Here is a 24,840-nt window from a genome sequence, read left to right on the forward strand (position 1 = left end):
TTAATTCTTTAAAAAAATCTAAACTTTCTGCTAAATACTTCTTAAACCCTAGCAATTCATCTTTAGCACTTCCAGAGATCATAAAAAATATTGTCAACAAGCCTTTTGCAGAAAAGCACTTCATTTAAATAAACATTATGTTCAGCCTTAACAATATGTTTCTTCCAATACCCTTACCACCAGATTGCCATAAGTACTGGAAACTGGTATCCCCATCTCTATACCCTGTTGCTGATGGATTCATGATTACTCCCTGAAAGTCTTTTGTCCAACAGACAAACACCATAAAGATTGCTGAAAGCCTTTTCCAGCGAATAGGAATTCAAGCTTTTTTTGTGGTGGGCAAGCCCCACTGCACCCCTCAGTGTGGAGAGACTCCCCAATTTATACACCAACTCCATGGTCACAAAACTGTGGAGAATAGGGCAACACCTCCTATTAGTTGACAGTGGCTTTCAGCAATAAAGTCATCACATTGTAGTCAGTTGGACAAATGGCATTTGGCTCAAACTCATCTTCCCTTGCTAAAGATAGTATGTATCTTGAAATGGAAAAATGCTATTTTTCAAAATCAGTTCCATAAAAACACAGTAATTATTAATCTGAATATTAATGCGAATAGCAGGTCTACTTATGAACTGTCTTACTGATTCTACACCATAATCATTTGACATTACTTTAAACACTGAATAGACATCCAAAGGTACAAAAATATGAGTCACTACATCTATGTGAGTGCCACTTAAATAATTTTTTGAGAATGTCATTCCTATCTTTTATATACATAGATGAAATAGACAAAAAAATAATTTTATTTTCAAATAGTATGAAATAGATTCAGTAACCCTTCCTCTAGTTGAGACTGCAGGTCTCACTGATCCCATATTGTTCAGAATATAATGTTGGCTGCATGCTTCTCTTGCATCCTCCAAAATATAACTCCTCTGTAGATTATATATCCCCATTTATCTGCATTTGAGCCCTCTAACTTTCCACAACAGCAATCAATACCACATCTGTTGTTTCTAAATCCATTCTATCCCAGCAGTGAAATTCCAGCTGCCAGAGCCAAGATATATTTCTACTAACCCTAGTACCCTTCCTCCTATACTCAAAACCTGAACTACCTACATCCTTCACTAAAATTGTTCCAAAGTGTTTTGCTTTACAGCCAACCTTTCATGCCACATTACATAAAAAAAAAATAATTCTAAGCTATCTGCACATTCTGCGGACTACTGCTTCCTCTTAAAACCATCACAGTTCCTTAATCTTTCACCTTCCTTAAATGACAATGAATCTAATACACATTTTGCACTCCCTCCCGATCTCTCCTCTGGTAATGGTACCAGTTTACAGGATACTCATGTAATGAGTATTTTACCCCCTCTTTCTTCCAAAATCTGTCATGCTCACCATCACCACTCCAGGTGGCATGTTAACTCCCTCAACAACCACTGTATGAATTGTCCAATATTAAAGCAACTGCTATATTTATTTATTGGCTACTAAGCTGTCATCTAGGACACTGGAGTAAATGCCCTTAAATGCAGCATAACAGTACAGACCATGGCAAAGAATTATCATTGCACGTCTTCAAATGCTACTTAAAAGTTGCACTACAGCAGCAAATCAGCATTAAATCAGACTGTAGGGTCTATAAATGCAATCAAAGCACAATTTACAAATTGTGATTCTAAAACACCCCTTGAATACAAATTGGCATTCTGAATATATATCAGTACTGTTTTAAATAAATATGAAAAAAATGACAGAGATTACTATGCACAGGACTCTTTAACATCATGTGCTGGAGTGAAAGCCCAGTAAAGTTTAGTACTGAGCTTGATTTCTATTATGTGTACTGTCTATTGCCTGCTCAATGTGCAGACTTCTGAGAAGGCACATAGGTGAAAGAAAAGAGAAAATATGCAAAATGAACAGTTTAAAATCCATTAAAACACCTCTGGCTACAAATTCTCAAAGCAGTACTTCTAATGCCTTCCTGAGGTTTATTTTAAAATATTTTATTGTCTGAAAAAGTACATATGTATCATTAATAACTAGACAGTCTGACAACTCCAGCCCAACCATTGTATTTAAGAATACACTGCAAAAGCACTTCAAATACCATAATCAGCTTTGGTTATCACACCAAATGACAGTCTGTCATACCTTTGTAACAGACTCAGTAGGAAGAGTCTACCCATTCAATTTAGTATTATGCATCTAGATGATGCAATCTTTCAAGTGTAAGGGAACACAACAACCTAAAGCATGAAGTTTGAGCTACAAAACTTAGCCCTGATTCATGACTTTGCTACTTCTGCACATTGTCTTACAGGCTTCCTTATTCACGTCACTGCTGTCTCCCTACTGATATAAATAAATCAAGTCCATATAACATTTGTTTAGGCTGTTCAGCACTAATTGTGTTGTAGTAGTAATATGACTAAAAAGATGCTGTTGTCTTATATACAACATCATGAATTTATAAATATCATTTTCTAATCCAGCAAAATCCTGGTAAAGTCTAATCATAAATCAGTCTTGTTTGAAGTAATGATCATATCTGACCCCCCCCCCCCAAAACAGCAAGAAGGATGAAAAATTTCTCCAAAGCAAGCTATAGCCTCCTAAGCAATGTCATAAATAGTTTCAAACATCCTGCTACCACTGTCAACAATGACCCAATACAGAGGTATACACAAATGCCCTGTATAAACACCTATAAAAATGTATAGACTTGGCTGTAACTGAACGGATCAAAACAAGGTCCTCACAAAAAAACAAGCCACCCTTGTGGACATCAAGCATAAATAGGTTATACAACAAGAGGAAGAAACTAATGTCTAAGAACAAGAGAGAACTGACTCAGCAGAGGAAGGACACCCTCCACAGCTTGAACAAACAAATTAGATATCTTGTAAAGTCCTCTAAAGCCAATTACAAAGATAACCTAGCATCCCCAGCTAAGGTAATCACAAGGCATTCTTTAGCAATGTCAGAAATCTAAAAGGGAAGGCCCAGCTTTGTACTGAACTAGTTGTGGAAGGTACCACTCATACTGACCCTGAGGACATCGCCAACCTGCTAGCAGACAGATTTGGTGCAGACTTCTCCCCCCTGTCCCCACCAGATATATCTCAAAGCAAACCTGTCACCAGTCCTCTACACAGTATCTCCAAAGAGCAGGTCATAACTGCACTCACCATAGCCAAAAACACTCCTCTATCAGACTTGATAACATCCCATGCTGCCTATTAAATGGTCTAAAAAGGGACCTAGTGGAACCACTTGGCACTCTCTTCAACCACAGTCTAAGTACTGACTTTGTCCCAGCAAAGGAAAACAGTAATTCCCTTGCACAAAGGGGGTCCATCAACTGACTCTGGGAACTATAGACCCATAAGCCTAACCAGCCTTATCTGCAAAGCCATGCAGAGAATCATTATGGACCGTATCAACAAAGACATAGATGACCTTCAAACTCTTGACCCAACTTAATTTGGCTTTGTTAAGAGTAGATCATGCTTATTAAACCTGGTGGACTTCTTCAAGAATGTCACCAAAGCCCCAGATGAAGGCAAAGCAGTACATACAGCCTATCGTGACTTAGCCAAGGCTTTTGACACAATCCCCCACTTAGGCATCATTTAGAAACTCACCCAGCTGGGGATTAACCCATATGCCACTAGATTGGTAACCAACTAGTTCATCGACAGAACCCATACAGTCAAAGTTGGGGATTCCACCTCCACCAGCAGACCAGTTACCAATGGTGTACCACAAGGATCTGTGCGGTGCTGTGTCCCCTACTGCTTGTAATCTATTTTTCAGAAGTCCAGGTGAAAATAAATGGCCTGTGGCTTATCAAGTTCACCAATGACTGCAAACGGGTGCAATCATTGAGTCCCCCAATGATGCTGACATACTACAAAAAGGGCTTACACAGACAAATGACTGGTGCCAAAACCACGGACTTAAACTAAATGCAAAAAAATGTGTTATCATCCCTTTCAGCAAAGGGGAAGTCCCTGCAAATTACAATATTAACAGTACCCCCCCTTAGCTCAAACCCTGTGGGGAAAGATTACATAAATGAGAGCAAGACCGTGGCTAGAAGTATTAACCTCCAACTGTGATCTCTGTTTTAGGAAATTGCATGGTAAATCACTACTGAAGGAATTATTTTTAGAATATCTGGAAGCCAAGTAGGGCACAGAAACCAAGGCAAAATTAATTTGCAGTGAAAACATCATGCCAGACAATATAATGAACAAATCTGACAGAACTGAAATGGGCCATACGGTCATAATATAGGAAGAATAAGTGCTACAAAAATAAAACATAGGTTATAACAGAGTAAACGGAGTCCACTCAGACAAAAGAGTAGCTACCAGTGGGGCATCACAAAAGAAAACACTTGAATAAGTCCTGAAACTAGAGAAGATATGGAAGGAAATTATGTATTTTTGCTGAAGAAGCAATGCTATGCACAAGTCTTTATAAAAGGTACCAAAGAGAGACTTTAAATGCTTCAAATGCTTGAAATGAAGACGAGATATAGTTAGAATGACCTTCTTACTGTGAATCCATTCTATCAAAGATCCTGTGCAACATTAGCTTCCAAGCATCTTAAAATTCCTTACATCTTGAGGGGTTTCATGATTTACTGCAAAACTGAAGTCACATAGCAGAGTTTATTCAATGTAAAACACTGCATCTGGGAAGCAAAGAGCTGGGAAATAATTGCAGACTCGGAGATGAAACAAGCAAGGACTATAGGAGAAAAGAACCTAGGGTAGTCAACTCAGATAAATTAATGGTAAGAAAGCAACCGGAGAAACCAGTAAAGAAAGCTAGATGGATATTGTGGTGAAGAAAAGAAAAAGCATCACCAACAGGAAACGTGATCTGATGTTGTCCGTTTTCATTCTGTCCTCAACTGATGGGCTCAGATCCGAGACGTTGGATCCAACTCAGCCACTGCAAAAGTTTGTGGCAACTTTGAAGTCTCAAGCTTCTCCATTACCCATAATGCACCAAACCCCATTACCTCAGATCTTGTTTGCTGTCGTTAGGTGAAAGATGTGGTGATTTGTCTCTCGAGCTAGTCGAATAGATAAGTGCTTTATTTTTTGTTATTCGTGCTGTTATATATATATTTTTATATTTCCTGTCATCTTTCTTTTTCTTTCGTACTAGTGTACTCTTGACACTGTTGTTAGTATCCCTGTCTCTCTCCCTTTCCCTTCTATGCTAGTGTAGTTTTCTGTCTTGTTATTTCTGCTACCATGGCAGAAAAGGAGAAATCCCCAGCAGGTTTTAAAAATGTGGGAAGCATGGTCAGAAAATTCCCCTTTCTGACTCACACACTGTGTGTATTGCCTCTGTCCACTTCACCTGCAAGAGAGTTGTGCTACATGTCATGCGTTCAACCTGAGGGTGTTCATTGAAAGCAAAAACAAACTTAATATGAAGGGGCTATTGCCCTCCTCCTTTGGTGAAGCTATTTCTGGAGACATACCTAAAAAAGTACCTCACACTTCTCCAAGCTTTCCAACAGCTTCCTCCAAGATCTCGGAGAAATCTTTAAAAAGACCTTCTTTGGATCCTATGGTATCACTGGATCTGTTAAAGATGAAGACAAAAAAAAAAAAAAAAACTCTCATTTCCTACTTCTTCTTTGGATTCGAGGTCTCCAAAAGTTAAGGAGTCCTTAGATCCAAGGCTTCGGATCAAACAAAAATTCTGGATGTGATACTTTACCTAAAACAAGGTACTCCCCATCGGTGGACCAAGTCCCAGCAAGAGTACCTTCTCCATTTTTGAACAGACCAGAATCATCTTCAGTGCATTCTTCTCGCTCTTCTAGAAGCCTTACTGTAGAGGATGTGTACAGATTAGTGACACTGATCCTCTTGAAGCAGAGTGAGCCAGCTTTTACCTTGGCTCCTACACCATTGGGTCAGGGAGCCTGTACATCCACAATGGCACCTCTAACTTTTCCTCCTCTGACTCCTTCCATGGTCTTGGAGCCCTTGAATCCAGGTCATCCAGGCCCATCTACTTTGGATCCAAGGATTGTTGTACCCTCAGATCTAAAGTTTATTCTGAGGTCTTCAGTCCATTTGTATCCAAAGAGCTCTTGGAGATGATTCTGCCCTGTTAGATCCAAGGTGTTTCAATCGACTCCAAGAGCTTCAGAGCTATCTCTGCACATTGGGGCATTGGCAATGGTAAGTTTGGCTCTGACTTCTGTCTCAGGTGGGTGTCCCTCGGAACAGGGAAGGACAAGAGATCAGAAAGCCCTTTTCTTGCATCTGGGCCTCTATCCCTCCCCAGGAAGGTCTGCCTTTAGGACTTTAAAGAGAGCCCTGTCAGCAACCATGACTTAGATGGTGCCTATCCCCTCAGCTCCTGTACATACATCAAGCCCACCTCTGTACCAAGAGTCTCAACTAATATTTCCTCAGGGACAGCTGGTATCAAAACCTCAAAACTCCCATCTGGGTATTCTGACCTCTTCTGATATTTCCCCAGAATATCCCACTGAGGAGGTCCCTAAGAAGAAGACATTCAAGAGGAAGCATTTAGATTCACCTGAATCTATCACCTTGGATACAGATTTTGAGAAGGACAAAGGGTCCCCACGGTCACTTCCTGATAATATCTCATTTGAAGACATCCTCAAAATCCTGAAACAGAGAGGTGGCTGGAAGCCCAGCAACCCATTGTTGAAGGAATCTGTACTCCTGGAGCCATTTGGTACTGGCCAATCTACTTCCTGGGTGACTCTGCCCACTGACAAGCTCATTGACTTGGTCTTTCAGCAGGCATTGAAGGAACCTGACACCACAGAGCTCATATTCCAAGGAAGCATAACAAAATTATGACCCTGCCAGAGGATAGACAGTTCTGGTCCAAAGGTCCCCCTGTTGATGCCATGGTCATGGCGGCTACCACTAAAAATTAACTTGTGGAGGAAAGTTCCGCTGTTCATCCTCCAACAAGGAGTTGCAGGTGATGGACAGATTTGGGAAGCATGTCTGTGCTTCAGCAACCTTTGCCTTAAGGTCTTTGAACTATTTTGCACATTTCACCAAACTACATAGGGATCACTTTAATACCCTTGCAGGAACCATTTCTAAAGAGGAGAAGGCTTCCATCACTTATCAGTTGGTGACCCTACAATTGATATCCAACTCTTCCATGAGGCTTGTTTCTAATGTAGCAGAAGAAACTTCAAGGAAAGTTGGTTCAGCTGTACCCATTAGAAGACACACCTGGATGCATTTGTGTGATTTCGCAGAGCCTTTTAAGTCTGCATTCACCAATGTTCCTTTTGACCCTAAAGTAAAAGACAATTTATCTAGGTGTGAGAAGGATGGAAAGACCCTTTCTGCTGTGGGAGATTGTTTTTCCACCCCTCAAAGATATTTTTCGAGTAATCAGCAAGGCAGTGGAAAGATGTGGTTCAAGAAATCAAAAGGATCTTTCCAGTACACACATGGAGAGTATTCCTCCAAAGGCAGAGGGGAAATTCAAATGGTAGATGCCACTCTTGCAGCAGAAGAGACCTGCAACATCAAGGGTACAGAGAATCTTTCTTTGACAAAACTTTCCAGCGCTCCTGAAAGGAGGCCTGATTGTCCCCCTCTGAAGGCAATTGAGGGTCATTTGTCCCTGCACCCGACAGCCTGGCTAGAAATAACAAAAATACTTGGGTGCAGAGGATCATATCCAGATGTTATATAATACCATTTTCCCTTCCTCCTCTCAATTCCAGAGGAGTCCCCAATATTCCACCTAGTCAGTGAGAACAAGCAGAAATTCAAATACAAATGCTGTTAGACAAAAGAGTCATCCAAGAGATCCCCCAGACCAGAAAGGATCCAGAACTTACTCAAGATTATTTTAGTGCCAAATAAAATAGGGGACTGGAGACCAATTCTGGATCACAGCAACCTAAAAAAATCTGTTCAAAAGATCAAGTTCCAGGTGGCCATAATTAAGTCCATTCTTATGTTTTTGGAAAAGGACAACTGGATGTGCTCAATAGATCTCCATTATCATATAACAATGAACAGATGATCCAGGAAGTTCTTACACTTCTGGCTGGGAACCAGTTATTATCAGTTCAGAGCCCTGCCCTTTGGTCTCATCACAGCCTCCAGGGTGTTCACCAAATGCATGGCAGTAGTAGCAGCTCACTTGAGACTATAGGGATTCTGGGTGTTTCTATGCTTAGACAACTGGCTCAATTCTGCCCCGACCATGCATCAGCTTATTATGGAAAGAGAAAAAGTTATCCAGACTTGTGCACTGCTAGGAATAACCATAAATTGCCAGCCTTGTTGTGATCTCTTTGTATCTCCCCTGAACAACAAGTGCAGCAGCTAATTTGCCCTAATCCCTCCACAGGGGGAGTCACTGAAGGATGCTTTTCTCCATGACTGGCCGCCCAGTTTACTTTATGCATATCCCCTGATCCCTCTGATTTCAAAGTTCCTTCAGATAGTTGCCAGGTTGAAGAGAAAAAGTCATTCTCATTGCAGCCTTCTTGCCTCAACAGATTTGGTTTCCTTTCCTGGGGGCTCATTTAATTCATCAGCTCTGGATTCTGGACCCAGTTCCAGATCTCCTGTCTCAACTGACAGGTTTAATACATCCAGACCTTCCAAATCTGAAGCTGACAGCTTGGTTTCTCCAATTCCAGTAATAGCCAGACAACCAATGTTCTCATCCCCCATCCATCAAATTTTGTTATCTTCCTTTAAACGATCCACCAGGAAACTTTATGCTAGCAACTGGAAAAGATTTGTACAATGGGCACTTCAAAACCATGTGGACCCATTTTCTGCCCCTATTCATGATGTTCTAGAGTTCTTGACATTGCTTTTTAAGCAAGGGACCAGTTCTTTAACAGTTAAAGTCTAGTTGGCACCATTTTCTAATTTTCATATTGGATTTGATGGCTTCTCACTGGGTTCTCATAAGTTAAGTAAAACTTTCTTATGGGGCATAATTTTACTCAGACCTTCTTTTAAAGCTCCCATGCCTCCATGGGATCTAAATCTAGCACTGCAGTCCTCAGTTCTTCCACCATTTGAATCTTCACATGATTGTAATCTTAAATTTCTGTCTTGGAAAACTTTATTTTTGGTTGCCATTACTTCTGCCAGATGAATTTCAGAAATCCAGGCCTTGCTGGTGAAACCTCCATATCTGATATTTCATAATGACAGAGTTTCCTTACAAACTAATGCATCCTTTTTGCCCAAAGTTGTATCACACTCTAACACTAACCAATCCATTGACCTACCAGTTTTCTTCCCAAATGATTTGAACAAGGGAGAATATTTATTGCATTCAGTTGATGTTCGTAGACATTTGCATTTCTATTCACATAGAACAAAAGATGTCAGAACTACAGATCAATTATTTGTATCCTTTGTTGATCTGAAATTGGGTAAACCAGTATCTAAAGTCACTTTAGTCAAATGGCTTACTGACTGCATCTCGTTTATTTACAACAAATTGGGAATAACTTTACCAAAGAAAATACATGCTCATTCAACCGGGTATGCAGCAACTTTCTCAGTTTTTCAGTCAAAGGCTTCCATGGATGGCATTTGTGCAGGCAACAACTTGGGCTTCCTCCCCCACTTTTATCACTCATTACAAGCTGTATTTGGTATCCAGAGGTAGGGCATCTTTTGGCTAAATGGTACTTAGAAATATCCTTCCTTGAGTCCACCCTGGGATTTAGGTAGCTAGGAACTCTGTCCCATCAGCTGAGGACAGAATGGAAATTGACAACATCAGGTAAAGTAGTTATGTAGTCACCATAACAAAATGACTGTCTCTTCCAAACTTTGCAGAGCTCATGATTTGGTTTTTCCAGTTTCTTTCTGATATATTTGCAGTTATATCTGATTGTATAAGAGTTATGTCTTTCTTTAATTGCTTGCAAACACGATCTGAGGTAATGGGGGGGGTTGGTGCATTATGGATAAGAGAGAGGCTCAAGAGTTCAAAGTTGCCATGAGCTTTAGCAGCAGCCGAGTCAGATCCGATGTCTCAGATCTGAGCCCGTCAGTTGTGGAAGAATGAAAATGGACAACACAGATGGAACATTATGGTGAGTACATAACCTCTTTTATTCCTTTTTGTAGACAGTTGGTAAGATATCACAGAGATTATTACGTGCACCACTGATCAAACCAGAGTCAATTACTTAGCCTAACTATAAACTAGGCACAGTGCAAAGAAACCCAAACAAAAATCAATAAATTAATAAAAATAATGTATGCAAAAATTAAAATCTGAAAGTCAAAAGTATGAAAGCATGCAGAAAAAAAATTCTACAAAATAATACCGTTTATAAAATCTTTAGACTTTTTGTGATACAGATAAATATATTTTTGTTTTTAAAATATGCTATATGAAATAAATAACTCTTCTAGGATTTCTTAAAGTGCTCCAAAGTGTGGTCATATCCATAGACTATGGGTTTACTTTGCAGAAGAAACACAGCAATGAGCTACCCATGTTACAGAATAATCAATTAATGGTGTTACACTGGTGGAATGTATATGGTAATTATTATTAGGTTTTTATAGTTTCTTATGTGTATATTCGGGTGTATATCACAAACTCAAAAGCTGAGAATATTGAAGCTCCAAACCTCGAACTGGAATCCTCGAAACGGAAAAAATTGAAGCGTAAAGCGGAGATCGCCATAGAGTGCAGGAAGGGAAGATTTCCCTTTACTGCACTGTAGTGCAATCTCGGAGTTGGTATATTTAAGTAGCAGGGGGTGTGGGGATGCAGGGGGGCTTGCCCCGCTGCATTGAGCATTTTTTGTGTTGTTTTGGGTGAGTACTGTTTTTTTTTTCCCCAAGTTTGATGTTTTCCGGTTTCGAGGTTTCCAGTTCGAGGTTTGGAGCTTCGATATTTTTTGCTTTCAATCATGTGATATAAACCCGTATATTCAGTATAAGCGAGTCACTGTATTCAAGGGATGGTAATGCAATTTGAATACATAGATCATGATAATTTCTTTAGCACATATTGCTGCTCTGTCTTCCCTTTTGTTTGTACAGTCCTGCTTGAATAATAAATATTTATTCAAGGAAACCTCTGTAGTGGAAATGTGATATTTTATCCATGTCATGGTGATTACAGCTACATCAGATTGATACAGAGATCAATGAAAGCCTTAAGATAGCCAGTTTTGCTGCAAATAAAATGGCCTAACACCATAGCTGATGTCCAGGATGTGTCATTTGGGATTGAGGGAATTTGATCAGATATAGATGGTTGAGTTGTGCTAACTGCCTCTGAGGAAAAGAGATCAGAGACCAGAGGAATGCTTCCAGACAACAGTAGAAGATCAGCATTTTAGCAGCTGACTTCACTAGTGGAGTTATTTTGTATTTCTGCTTACACTTTGATATCTAGGCCTCATGTGGATTGTATTTGTCCTAGACTATAATAACCCATGATGGGACATTCTGAAGTTCATTGAAGTTCAGTCAACAACAGTGTGTACATGAACTACCTGAGATATGGTAAGAGAAGGGAGCTACTAAACAAGTGCATTTTTTCACAGGCAGGATGCTAAATAGTGTACCAGCTTTAGTGAAGATAAGATGTGAAGTGGAAAGTATAGAAATAGTCTTCAAGTGTTCTAATAATCCATCAGTTTCTGATATCCCCATCCTTTACAGGGTTCCACGGGATACCTGAGTTTATCCTGCCAGCCAATGAGCCAAGGCTTTGAAGATCAATCTATACAGGTGTCTGGTCTATCACATAATGCACACATGGGTTCCCTTGCATTCTGCAAGCACACCTATAGACCACTTTAATGGCTATATACACCTCAAATGCCTGACTGTGATCAAATTAATTAGTAAGTAATAGCCACTGCAATATATTTCAGCTAGTTGCCATCAGATGTGTAGAGTGAAACTCATTTCAACCCCCAACCCCCACCCCCCACACACACACAAACACACACACACACACACACACACACAAACACGATTTAGACTACTAAATACCTTAAAATAACAGTCTAGGTATGCTTATTGTCTTCTTCTGACATCTATGAGCAAGTTAGAGAACATCCAATTCACAAGTAAATTGCAAATTATGGTCTTACAGACTACTGAAGCCAATCTCCTGATCAGTCAAAGATCTGCAAAGTTACAGTGACTTATTGCACTAGAAGCTGTTGTGAGCAAAATTTCCCAAGAAATCTCCTTAATTTATTCATATAATTTTTGTTTTAATGTTTTGGCTGTTTTTTTTTTTCTTTCTTACTATTGGTACTTTGGCCATTAATATCATCCTCAGGTACCATTAAAACCTCCTTATTACTTTTTATATTCCCACTTGCCCCCACATTGAGATCCTTATACCCATTGGCTCTGCTACATCCTTTCTTCTGCCCTGTAGCTTTGCTCTATGCCACCCCAGTCAGATCCTTCAGTGGTTGAGATTTACAGCTCCATGGAAGGAAAGCCTAATGGGTTCAGTTATTTATGAAAGTTCAGGAGCAGGCAGCAACAGTAGAACACTGGGTTACTAGGGATCATCGTTCACACAGGAGATCAGAGGTCCTGTGGTGACATGTGGTGTGCAATTGGCAGTGGTGAACATACTTCACTGGTAACACTATTTATATGCTAGGCATCCTGCTGGCTTCCAGACACGTGCTCCAACCACTCACACCTAATTCACACCATCTTGAGCAAACTGATTGTCATATGCTTATATTTTCACAGTTACTCTTCTGTATAACAAGTTTTTATATACTCACCTATTAACAAGTATCGGGTGACCTATGGTCAAGTACACTTTAGAGAAAGATTAAAACAGGCATTACTTTGTCATTCAGTGATAAGCTTTCACCAAGGTGCAACAAGTTAGAATAATAATGTAGAGAGGCATGAGTTTCAAAGCCTCTCATATGAAGAGGTGGTGGTGGGTTTGCCTTCCTGCAAAAAAAACCCTGCATTGCCTCAGTTGTTCACAGATTTGAGCAGCTCTAGTACAAACATTCCAGGAATGCATGCATTTGAGCTGCTATTTTCAAGCTACTATGACAGGGTTCATGTGATGTGAGGTGTTCTGAGGGCAATTATATGTTTTGTGCCCCATCCTGCCATGCCTCTGTTTCTAGTTATAGGTCTACAACCCACAAGTGTCCTGCCTTATACCAAGTTTTGATCGGATAGCACGTGATCCGTTGTCCTCTGACCTTGAAGGGAGTGCAGACTCTGACCACTTCATTCTTTCCCTCCCTGCCCAAATATGGGTTTTCAAAAGCACACAGGGATATCCTACCTCTTCTATAGTGTCTAGCTTCTTGGATCTGTTTACTTTGTAAGTTATGTAAAATTCTAAATCTGTATGGGGCATCAGAAGCTCCCAAACTCTAACTTACAGAGCCAGTTTATGAAGCATCTATATCATAACATTGACAGCTTAGGTTGTCGAATCCTAAAACATCGACACCTAAGCATTGAAGGCTAAAAATAGCCAATGGCCACATCATCAAATTCTTTCCTTGGGAAAGAATTCAGGTGGCCATCCATAAACAAAATGAAAAAACATATTCAAACATACTGGGGGGCTTCGCCCCTCACCCCCTCATGTGAGGGGCTGTGCCCCACCCCCCCCTAACTAAATACACCAACTCCAAGATCACTCTACATTGGGGAAAGGGCAAAATACAGATAATGGCCACGCAAATTCTTTTCCAAGGAAAGAATTCGATGATGTGGCTGTTTGCTATTGTAAGAGTTCGACGCTTAGGTGTCGATGATTAAGCATTCGACAACCTAAGCTGTCGACAGTTCAATAGGAACCTGTATATGAATACACTTTTCATAATTAAACTTCCTCCCTGGAAATTTCTGAAAACCAACTCATACCTTCTAGACCAGACATATCTCTGTATAAAACCTAATTCTTTCTAACAGTGAGTATTGTGCTGTTCGCCCATTTTAAAATTATTTTATCACTTTGGCATACTAATTTTCCAAAGTGCAATAGTTAAGATTATTTACCAGTGTCATTTTAGGGCTCTAAACATATTGATAAGCATACTTTTTTTTGTAAAATAACAGTAATATACCAATGGCAAAAATGAAGAAACGCTGTACAGGCAGAAGATTTTAATAAAAATAGTAACAAGGGTAAGCGCTTTCACAGTTGTAGACTGCTTCATCAGACCACAAAAAATGTTAAAAACATAGATCTTATAAATACACAGAATTGAGACAGCCAATGACTACGGATACAAAAGTCGCATGAGTAATATAACTGAAATATTAAATTAATCACCTAAACAAGCTCTTCTGATTCAATTTGGGTCTTAAAGAGACCTTATCATTTAAACCAAATTGTTTATCTGCTTGTAGATGTAATATCCAAAACAGCTCTCTACTTTCCATCTTGTTTGTAAGGTCTCCTAGTCTACCATCATCAGCTACCGACTCAATTACTTTAAATTTAAGTAAACAGTTTCTTAAGGTTACGATTAGTGTAAATGAATCGCCAGAAAAGTCCAAAGTTCAAAGAAAATCACAAAATCAACCAACGATCCAAACCACAGCCAAGGAAATTACGAAAAATTTTTAAAAAATAAAAAAACTTTATTGTAGGTAAGTGCTTTCATGGTGCTTCTCACACCACTTCTTCAGACCTTTACTTTAAATTTAAAACTATGTCTACCACCATTCTCTAAAACATGTTTCACTAAACTGTTCTTCTGATTCAGTGTCCTTATATCTCTAATATGCTCCCTGATTCCTTCTAACAAACAATGGTTAGTTTTGCCAACATAAAATTTTTTACATATCATACATTGTGCCAAATGTATAAGATTGCGTGAAGAACAATTTGTTAGAACCCTAAAAAAGCATTTTTCTATTAGTTCCTGGATGTATAAGGAAACCCTCACTATCAATTAAATGGCAAAAATGACATCTGCCACATGGAAGTGTCCCTACGCGGTCCAGGTCATTCGATTTCCCATCTTTATAACAAAGCACCCATTTTAGTGACTTATTGTTTCTAAATCTAAAACATGGTCTTGAGCCTATAACACTGTTCACTAGGTTATCCAATGTCAAAATATGCCAGTTCTTCTTAATTATATTACAGATAGCATTAATGTTACTAGAATAACCCAGCGACATTGGGACCCCGTCAGTGACAAAAGCATTCTTATGCCTAGATGTATGATATGGACTATCATGCGCAGAATAATAGGGTCTGGCTCTCCCATTTCATAACAGGTCAATACCCTCTATTGCTTTATCTAGCTCATCTCTGCCATATCCCCTGTCTAAAAATTCACTCTTCATAAGAGTCAAATCACAAATAAATCTGTCATCCTTATTATTTAACCTCGACAATCTCATTGCTTGACCCTTCATGATATTCCTATAGATGTGAGGTGGATGTAAACTCTGCCTATGCAAAACATGATTTCTGTGGCAACTCTTTCTAAAGTGGCTGGTAATAACATTATTGAAAACGTATTTCTCTAGCCTCACATCTAGAAATTCTATTATACTCTCTGAGGCATTCATAGTGAACTTAAGAACACAAGATGGCTGATTTAAAAATGCAATAAACTCATTCAATTGTTCCAAAACTTCCCACCCAAAGAAGAAATACATTATCCACAAATCTATGACAGAATTTGATGAAGCAGGAGAAAATATTGCCTTCTATAACATTGTTCAACTCCCATTCCACTAAACACAATTAGCGTAACTGTTGGCACATGTGGTCCCCATCGCTACTCACAACTTCTGATGATAATATCTCCCTTGGAAAGTGAAAACATTGTTCTCTAAAATAATCTCAATAAAGAGACATATCAAATCTATCCTCTTGCTATTATATTCACTATGTGTAGATAAAAAGTTCTTAGTGAATTCTATGCCTATATGATTAGGGATGACGGTAAATAATGAACAAATGTCCATGGTGACAAAAAATGTACTCTCATTCTAGGGGTTGGCAGTAACAGTAATATAATGATGCAATCTATGATTTGTTATAGACATGAGAGAGATAGAGAGAGAGAGAGAGAGAGACAGTGACAGAAAGAAAGAAAAAAATGCCAAAGAAAAATAAAAAGCTGATGGTGATCTAGTCACACCTGCATTATTGTACAATCTGCCTATCAAATCCCCATACATTTGTTTGTTGCTTGTATCTAATGGAATTTTCTACTCCAGACACCCAAGATCCTAATCAAACCTGGGTCATCCGGGACATAATCTCGGCTTTACTCATCTATGCAACAGTGCTGGCTGTCACAGTTCTGTGATTTAACAAGCCTCGGTTATGAGCTTTATTTTGAGTTTTCTTTACAGGCATGGACTACTACATTTACACAGAAAGACAAAAACACAATGCAGACACACACACACACACACACACACACACACACACACACACACACACACACACACACACACACACACACACACACACACACACACACACACACACACACACACACACAGAAGTTCTATTAATTCCTAACTTGTTGCTTTCTCTTTTTCTGCTGCTGATTGTAATAATTATTTTGCATTCTTCTCCCAAAGAAACATTCTAATCCCAGAAGGTGTATGACCTGGGCAGCAGTAGTGATGTATCATATAGGTGATTTTATGAGGTTTCCCCTTCTTAGTTTCAGCAATCTTCTCTATGCGCAGAGCCAGCATCTGAGTTTTAGATATATCTGAGTTTCAATTGTATGCTGTATCAGTAATGCCAACTCATACAAATAAAGCTATCTTAACCTAACTTAGGGGCCGCAGGTTGCCATTGAAGATATGCCACTCTCAAAGCAGTATAATATTTCCACATAACCTTTCTTTGACAGCATTTACCACCTACCACTATGACAGCGCACATAAAAAGTCAAATGGCATAAAAAGGCTTTTCAGTTGCTACTTTATGCACTGCTTTTAAATACTGTCTAAAATGTAAACTCATTGTAGATACAAATGCAGTGAAAGATGAACTGCCTTTGTCTGGTGCATCATGTTGCTTGTTTTCCGTGAAGCTGTGGCTAGTGTCTGCATTTCAAGGAATCCTGTGAGCCTACATTTTAGTCCACAATTAGTTGTAAGGGAAAAGAGACATGTTGCTAAAGTCTAAAAAGAAATAACATAAATTAGATTGTGGATGAGCTATGCTTACCTGTCTCTTGTGTATTGAGAATCAGCCTGTAATCTCCTGGAGACAGAAGATGTGTGTTGGCTAGTTCCACCACTATGTCTGCACTTTCCCACACACTACATTTTAGAAGTAACAGCAGCAAGGTGATGGACAGATAGTTTCTGGAGTTCATTGCTCCTCAAATTCTGAACTTCTTTATAAGACTCTAAAACAATAAACACATATTATACTACAAGACTGTGGCACAGGCCACATTTTCAAACAAGCATTCCAGGAGTTGCATAAGCATGTCTGAGAGAAACTCCACTGTAACTTACAAGTATATATCTGCAGATTAAATATATATTTATTAGTTTATTTATAGTTGTTGACCATCTATGCCCTACCAGGCATTACCAATTTTCAAAGCAGGTATGAGGAAAAAGTTGCAAGATGTATTTCAACTACAAGAAATCATGATATACGTTTCATCTAGAAGTAATCATCATCGTAACTACACACAGAGTAAAGCAAGATGCACCATAGAACTTCATGTAAATAACTAAATATATAATCAATTGGTAGCTGCAGCAAGCAGTCATAACAGTTTTAATGAAATGACCTAAATTTGCAAAATACAATTTCCTGTTTGCATTTCAAAATCACTCTTGTAATTCAGCAAGTTTTATGTAATTCAGCAAGTTTTAAAGTGTAACTAAATAACAGGCTTTAAACTTCTTACAGTCATTCCAACTTACCAATATTCACTGTAAGCTCAGGTATCTTACTTCTTCAGCCTCTTGTGTGTAAGTGAGATAACACCTAGAACAATGGTAAAATAAGAAGAGCTCAGATTGATGACCTAACTGTTTCATTTGTACTTTGTCTAGCCATGCTGACGTTTGAGTAAACAGCGCGGGCCAAGCTAGCTATCAGAAACTCAGAGTCCAGTGCGATTTGTTTCTTCAGGAATTTACTCTAGGTTTGAACTGTACTTTGGTCAAAGAAAACCAATTATCATCTCACTCATATTACATAAATAAAGCAATTCATTTTTCTGGGGAAAACATGAGTATTCTGTTATGTTCTGGCTTTTTTTCACCCGAAAAGAATTCTACTACATAAGTACTGCATGGTTTACTGTGGCAAAAGAAAAAGATAATTGTTTTCCTCGACCTTTCTAGTTATACCAAATGCAGGCATGTTAAGAATGACACCTAGGTTTATACATGCTGCAGTATTGGTTACTAATAATTTGCTTCATTTCCAGTGACAAAGTTACTGTTTGTTTTAGGGCACCACTTGGCCTAAACAGTTTTGAAAACATTTCCTTAATTATTCACTAATTACTGTCTAAGTAATTATGCCTGAAATATATGTAGACATGGTTGCATATTTTAAATAACAGCATGATTTTTAATTCCTTACATCATGATTAATGTTTAATGAAAATACAGTGCAGCTTGGTTGCATGACATAAATATGTCCCCAGCATAGCTTTCAATTTTTGCCTTCAGAATTAGTGCTAATGAAAAAAATAGTAATTGGGGGAAAATGCCCCAAACTAGGGACACTTTGGAAATACCGCTACTGTTATGTTAGGACTTCTCAACCAATGCCCAGTTTTAGTAGGAAGAGAGCAAAATTAAAAGTCAAAATTAGATGTGCCTCTTAAAATACGGACAGTTGAGAAGTATGGCACCCAGAAGGATACTGCAAAGGTAAACATGCATGAGTTTTGCAGCTCTGCCTATAACCTCCTCTCACTCCATGTGTCCCAAGTTTTTTTAAATGTCCTAACTGTTTTAGCATTTAATACCCATTTTGCCAACTCATTCAAAATATCTTCCACCCTCTCTATGAAGAAATATTTCCCTATGTCTAGGATACTCTGTTCTTTCAGAAATCTTATAGTCATTCTTCCCTTCGATATGCTTCATATTTTCAATTCACCCTAACATCTTCTCACAACACATTTAATGCCTTATGGACTCATATGATGTCCTTCAAGTCTCTCTTTGTAATATCTGTGGACTCATATGATGTCCTTCAAGTCTCTCCTTGTAATAGCTGTAAAGCTCCTTAATCCTGTCTTCCTATAATATTGACTGTGTCTCTCAAATCATCTTGGTTAACTGTACATCAGTGTATCCTCTGTCTCCCTGCAAGTCCTCCGGATCTGCAAGTAGCATTCAAGCTGTGGTCTTAAAACAGCTTGATAGAGGGATATTATCACTATTCTATTTCTGGATTACATTACTATTATGTTGCATTTTCTTAATGTCAGTAGGAGATTAGTAACCTATCCGGTTTGCTCTCTAAGTGTATTTGGAATTCTATCTCTCCTCCTCCCGTCTCTTTTTCCTCACCCTTTCTCTAGCTGTCTATTATCTATCTATCTGTTTATCTACCTACCTCTTTATTTATTTACTTATGTATGTATGTATGCATATTTGTTGACCAGGAATGCCCAGGTGAGAATAGTTCAATCTGAAGATTGTTACAAAAATATGTATTAGTGTATGTATTAGTAATATGCTTAGTGCATTTAAGGCTTGAAAAGGGTTAACACATTTATTCTATTTCACACTGCATAAAATCTGTACAAATTGCAGACGCTTTCTAACCTTGTATTGTCATGAAATATGCGCAGCTATAATCTTTTCTTATGCTTTGGAAATTTACAGGGAAGCAGATAATTTCTGCTTGTGTCAGGAAAATAATGAATAGATGTATCACTTGTATTAATGTTATGAGACTTAGACAAGGAGTTCCGCTTGTGCTGTAAGAAAATACACTGCTGCAGAAGCTATAGATAATCAGAACAAAGACTGCTTGAAAATATGAACTGCAATCAGCATTTGCTTGTGCCTAAGCTAGAAAAGTACCTTGAAATGTAACACATGTATTAGAACTACACAATAGAAGCTTGTAACGGGCTAGAGGCCACCAAGGCCAGGTTGTTTTTCTCAAAATGTTTTTCATAAATCCAGTCATGTCAGCAGAAAATCTGAGTAACATCTGCTGTAGAACAATACTGAAAGTTGTGTTTGATTACGTCAGCCATAGAAGGCAATGTCTTGTAGAACAGTATAAGAATAGTATACTTCCTGTTAGTAGTTAGGCGAAATCCTGTATTTGCATGTTTTTGTCTCCTTGCAGCAAGTTATTAAATGTGCCTTATCTGAACCTTACATGTATTGGTCTTTGAAATCCTCACTTTGCCTCGGATCAGATGGGCCAGGTGGCTTGAAACCGTACGGGGAAGAAACCACATTTGAAAAGCCCTCTGACTGAATTGTCATACAAAAGAGGCCAGCCACTTTCTGATCTGCGACTGAAGGACGGGTTTTCACGAACCAGGTGATCAATCACGAAGGCTCAGGTAAAGTGAATCTACTTTTTTCTGTTTTTAGATCAGGGACTAGATGTGTATTGTTTTTGTCAAGACTGTATGTTTACAAGTCAGGGACAGAAAAGATTACTGTCTTGTCATAGGTCAGGGAAAACAGAGTAGGTAGGCAGTCATTCTGAAGAGACTATAACAAAATCCCTGGTACCACGTTAAAAATAAGAGAGGTTACGTAATGTTCAAAAGGTTAGAACAAAATGGGTAATAATTGCACAAAAAGACCCCAAGATTTGCCGTTAACCGAAGACGCAAAATACGTGCAGTCACAGCGTGCTGATAATATTAAATACTATTCAAAATGGGTTAATAAGTATGAATTTGACTGTAAATTAGAAAAATCCTCGCTTGTCAAACTTGTCAAACAGCTCAAAACCAATTCCAAAGGTCGGGTAAAAAAGCAACGCCAATTAGGAATCCCTCAGGCACACAGGTGGATTGAGGAAGTAAACCGTAGGGAACAAAAGAATAATAAATCAAAAGCAATGTTTTTAGATAAGGAGGACAATAACTTAGTAATAGCATCGGCCCCTCCGCCTCCCTTACCAGAATATGAAGCACGTGAACAAGTTAGTCCACCCCGCTATATCCTGCTGCCACTGTAAATAGAGACACTACAAAAGCAAAACCGTTTATTAGAGATCCCATCGAGACCAGGTCTCGAACACGGGCAGGAAACTCAAATGAAGGCATCGAGTTATATCAAATGGTTAAGAATTCACGGGCTATGAGTGAAGAAGAAATATGCCCACTTATAGAAGTACCTAATCCTCAGGCAGGGCAAGAAGGTCAGGACCCAGCTATTCTACTGTATAGACCCTGGACTCCGGAAGACATCCGGAAAGCCACTGAGGGAATTCCTCATCCAAAAGTTAATTTTAGAAAGTTCTTAGAAGATTTACAAGGAATGAGGCTAAGTTATAATTTAAATGGAGAAAAGGTAGAAAAAGTAGTCAGACAAACTGTGGGAACAGATTGGCACATGATTAGTGGCAACTGGAATCCCCGTGACGCTGCACACAGGCCCCTCCCACATAGCAGCGCAGAACTAGACAACAGAGTAAAAGGTCTTACAGACTGCATCTCTGAGAAATGGAAGCCTAGGGCAGACTGGACTTGTATTAATCAATGCATCCATCAAGAAGGTGAAACTATTGACAGATATTATGCCAGACTGTTAGAATGTTTTAATAACCATTGTGGAATGCAGGTTCCTAAAGATCAGACACAAGATTCCCCATATGAACAGCAGTTAAAGAATGCATTTTTGAAAGGCAGTATTGCACCCATAAGCAGTTTTATTACAAAGCACATGGTAGATCATCGTACAAGCAGGTTACAGTCATTACTTGAATATACTAGGCATGCCGAAAGGCATTTTAATAGCAAAAAGAAAAAGAAAGCCCAAGTATTTTCTGTAGAAGATGGAGCAGAAGTTTATGTAGTACAGTCCGGGAAAAAGGGCAAGAGAAATGCCCAGGGAAACAAGCAATCTGATCAGCGATCAGAGGACTTTGAAGGGCGAAAGAAAAGGGGTGAATGTTTTAAATGTGGTAAAAAGGGACACTTGGCAAGGGATTGCAAGAAAAACAAGAGGGCAACCTCGGAGGAAGACAAGGAGGGTGAGGACTGACTATTTGATAGTCAAGAATCACTAGAAGGGGATAGCAGAGAAAGGACAAATGAGAATGTGATAGAAGGAGTAGAGGATATGACAGGGGAAATAGAGGAAGTGCAGGAAGTTACGGACAGTGAAGAAAATGAAATATTGGATTTAGCTTTATTGAGCTTAGAGCTCTATTTAGCAGACACAAAACCAGAAGTTACACTCTTGGTGGAAGGGAGGGAAGTCAAATTCTTGTGTGACTCAGGGGCATCACGGACCCTGCTACATCCCTCCAAACTGCCAGAGAATTCAGAGTTACCTGATTACATACTAGTGAAAGCAGCTAATGTACAGCTGTATCGGGAGCCCCTCTCCTATAATATTGCAATAACTGATCCTGTTTCAGGATTGACCCAGAAAAGCAAAATTGTTGTTTCCGCAAAATGCCCAGTAAACCTCTTGGGCAGAGACCTTATGCAGCTATTTGGTATAACAGTAGTTCTGACTATGCAGGGTATGGAAGCACAGCGACGAATTGATACCTTTGCAGTGCAATCAGAGGGTGAAATGTTCTATTGGTACAGCCAGGACTTGGTTACAACTGGTCCAGGGGCAGTGACCGAAGAGTTGATGAACATAGCCATCAGCAAGTTCCCCTTCCTTGACATTGATAAACAACATTTGTTGCACTGTACTCTGTATTATTGTAACACACCGGGACCTGATAAGGAATATGAGCAAGAATTGTTTAGAAATCGTGCAAACAGATTGATATTACGTAATCTGTACTGGGACATGGAAGGGAACAGTGTAGCCAGCTGTTCATTGCCCCAGGAGTTCTTTGCACTCTATAAATCTAATCGATTACCACATGTTAGCTTAACTAAGGATAAGAATGTAAAATGGGTAGACTTAGGAGAAAAAGTCATGAGATGGGAAAAGCAGACAGAGTTAGAACTGTCAGAACAGGGAATACAAATGCAGAAGTTGAATTGGATAACTCAGACCCACCCAGCCGTGCACTTGCAGTCTAGCAAGGACAGCTGATTAGCACTCCTATTAAAGGAGGAAGAGAATGCCTTACAGAATATACCAGAAACTCTTTGGTCAACAGGAAAGTCAGATGTAGGACTTATTCGTACAGCGGGACCAGTTACTATCATGCCAAAGTTAGCATTCAGACCACAGAAAAGACAGTATCCCTTAAGAAAAGATGCAGAGGTAGGAATAAAACCTATTATAGCAGCTTTACTTAAGGAAGGGGGGCTGGTGGAATCTCCTGATTCACCATGTAACACACCCTTATTTCCTGTTAAGAAAGCAAATGGAGAATGGCGTATGGTCCAAGATTTACAAGCTGTAAATGACGCAGTAATACCAAGGGCACCTAAAGTGCCAGACCCACACACCCTGTTGAATGATTTAAAACCTCAACAGAAATATTTTTCTGTGGTAGATATCAGCAATGCGTTTTTTTCGATACCAATACACCCTGACAGCCAATATTGGTTTGCATTCACATTTCAGGGGAAAAGGTATACATATACGCGACTACCACAGGGATATTGTGAAAGTCTGACAATATTCTCACAAGAAATGGCAAGCAACATGACGGGATTTACCCCCACCAAGAGGCAGTCAGATTTTACTTTATGTTGATGATATCCTGCTGGCGGCTCCCACCCAGCAAGATTGCAAAGAAGATACCATAGCGCTATTACAATTTCTAGCCACTGAAGGACATAAGGTAAACAAAAATAAACTGCAGCTTTGGAAAAAACAAGTTAAATACCTAGGATATGTAATATCCAAAGAGGGAAGAACATTAGATGAGGACAGAAAAGTAGCAATTTTGCAAGCACCAAAACCCACTACCAAGAAGGAAATGATGTCCTTCCTGGGTACGACTAATTTTTGCCAGAGCTGGATTCCAAACTATGCCTTGGAATCTGCACCGTTGACTAACCTGATATATAAAAAGCCTATGGCAGCACAGGATTTGTTACAATGGACATCAGAAGCAGAATCTGCTTTCTGCAAACTAAAACGGTTAATAGCGTCCTCATTAGTTTTAGGATTACCAAACTATCATAAACGTTTTTTCCAAACTGTAGATTGTAAGAAAGGTTATATGACATCAGTGTTGACACAACAGCATGGGGACAAGCAACGCCCTATTGCTTATTATTCATCACAACTAGACCCAGTGGCACGGTCTTTACCTCACTGTGTACAAGCAGTAGTTGCAGCTGCAATGGCAGTACAGGCTTCGGCCTCAGTAGTTTTATTCCACCCTCTCACTTTGAGAGTGCCTCATGCAGTCGTGATTATTTTACTGCAAGAGAAGGTAGCATATCTTTCCCCTGCTAGGCATCTTTCCTGTATGACTATATTGTTGAGCCAACCTCATATGACAACTGAACGATGCATGACTTTGAACCCTTCTACCTTGCTCCCAACCCCTGCAGATGGCACACCACACTGCTGCCTGCAGGTGATTGAGCAAAAGACACTGCCTAGAAAAGATCTCATGGATGTCCCCTTGAATGATGCCGAGGTGACATACTACGTGGATGGCTCGTGCAAAAGGGTTCCTGCAGGACAGAACCTAGTGGGATAT

The 24,840-nt window shown here is 39.3% G+C and overlaps 1 protein-coding gene across 1 annotated transcript in view; it reads right to left on the reverse strand.

Moving 5' to 3' along the window:
• The window catches only part of LOC122804348 (fibrinogen-like protein 1-like protein), a 169,801-nt gene extending 151,735 nt beyond the window's left edge, over positions 1–18,066 (reverse strand). The window contains exons 1-2 of the mRNA XM_044074159.1: positions 17,964–18,066; positions 17,248–17,431 (exon numbers count right to left, since the gene is read on the reverse strand). Of these exons, the coding sequence (XP_043930094.1) occupies positions 17,248–17,398 (151 nt within the window). The 5' untranslated portion in view covers positions 17,399–17,431; positions 17,964–18,066. The remainder of the gene's footprint in view (positions 1–17,247; positions 17,432–17,963) is intronic.
• Positions 18,067–24,840: the final 6,774 nt, after the last annotated feature.

Source organism: Protopterus annectens, chromosome 6.part0 (assembly GCF_019279795.1).
Source record: "Protopterus annectens isolate FY-2018-M chromosome 6.part0, PAN1.0, whole genome shotgun sequence".
Classification (NCBI taxonomy): domain Eukaryota; kingdom Metazoa; phylum Chordata; order Ceratodontiformes; family Protopteridae; genus Protopterus; species Protopterus annectens.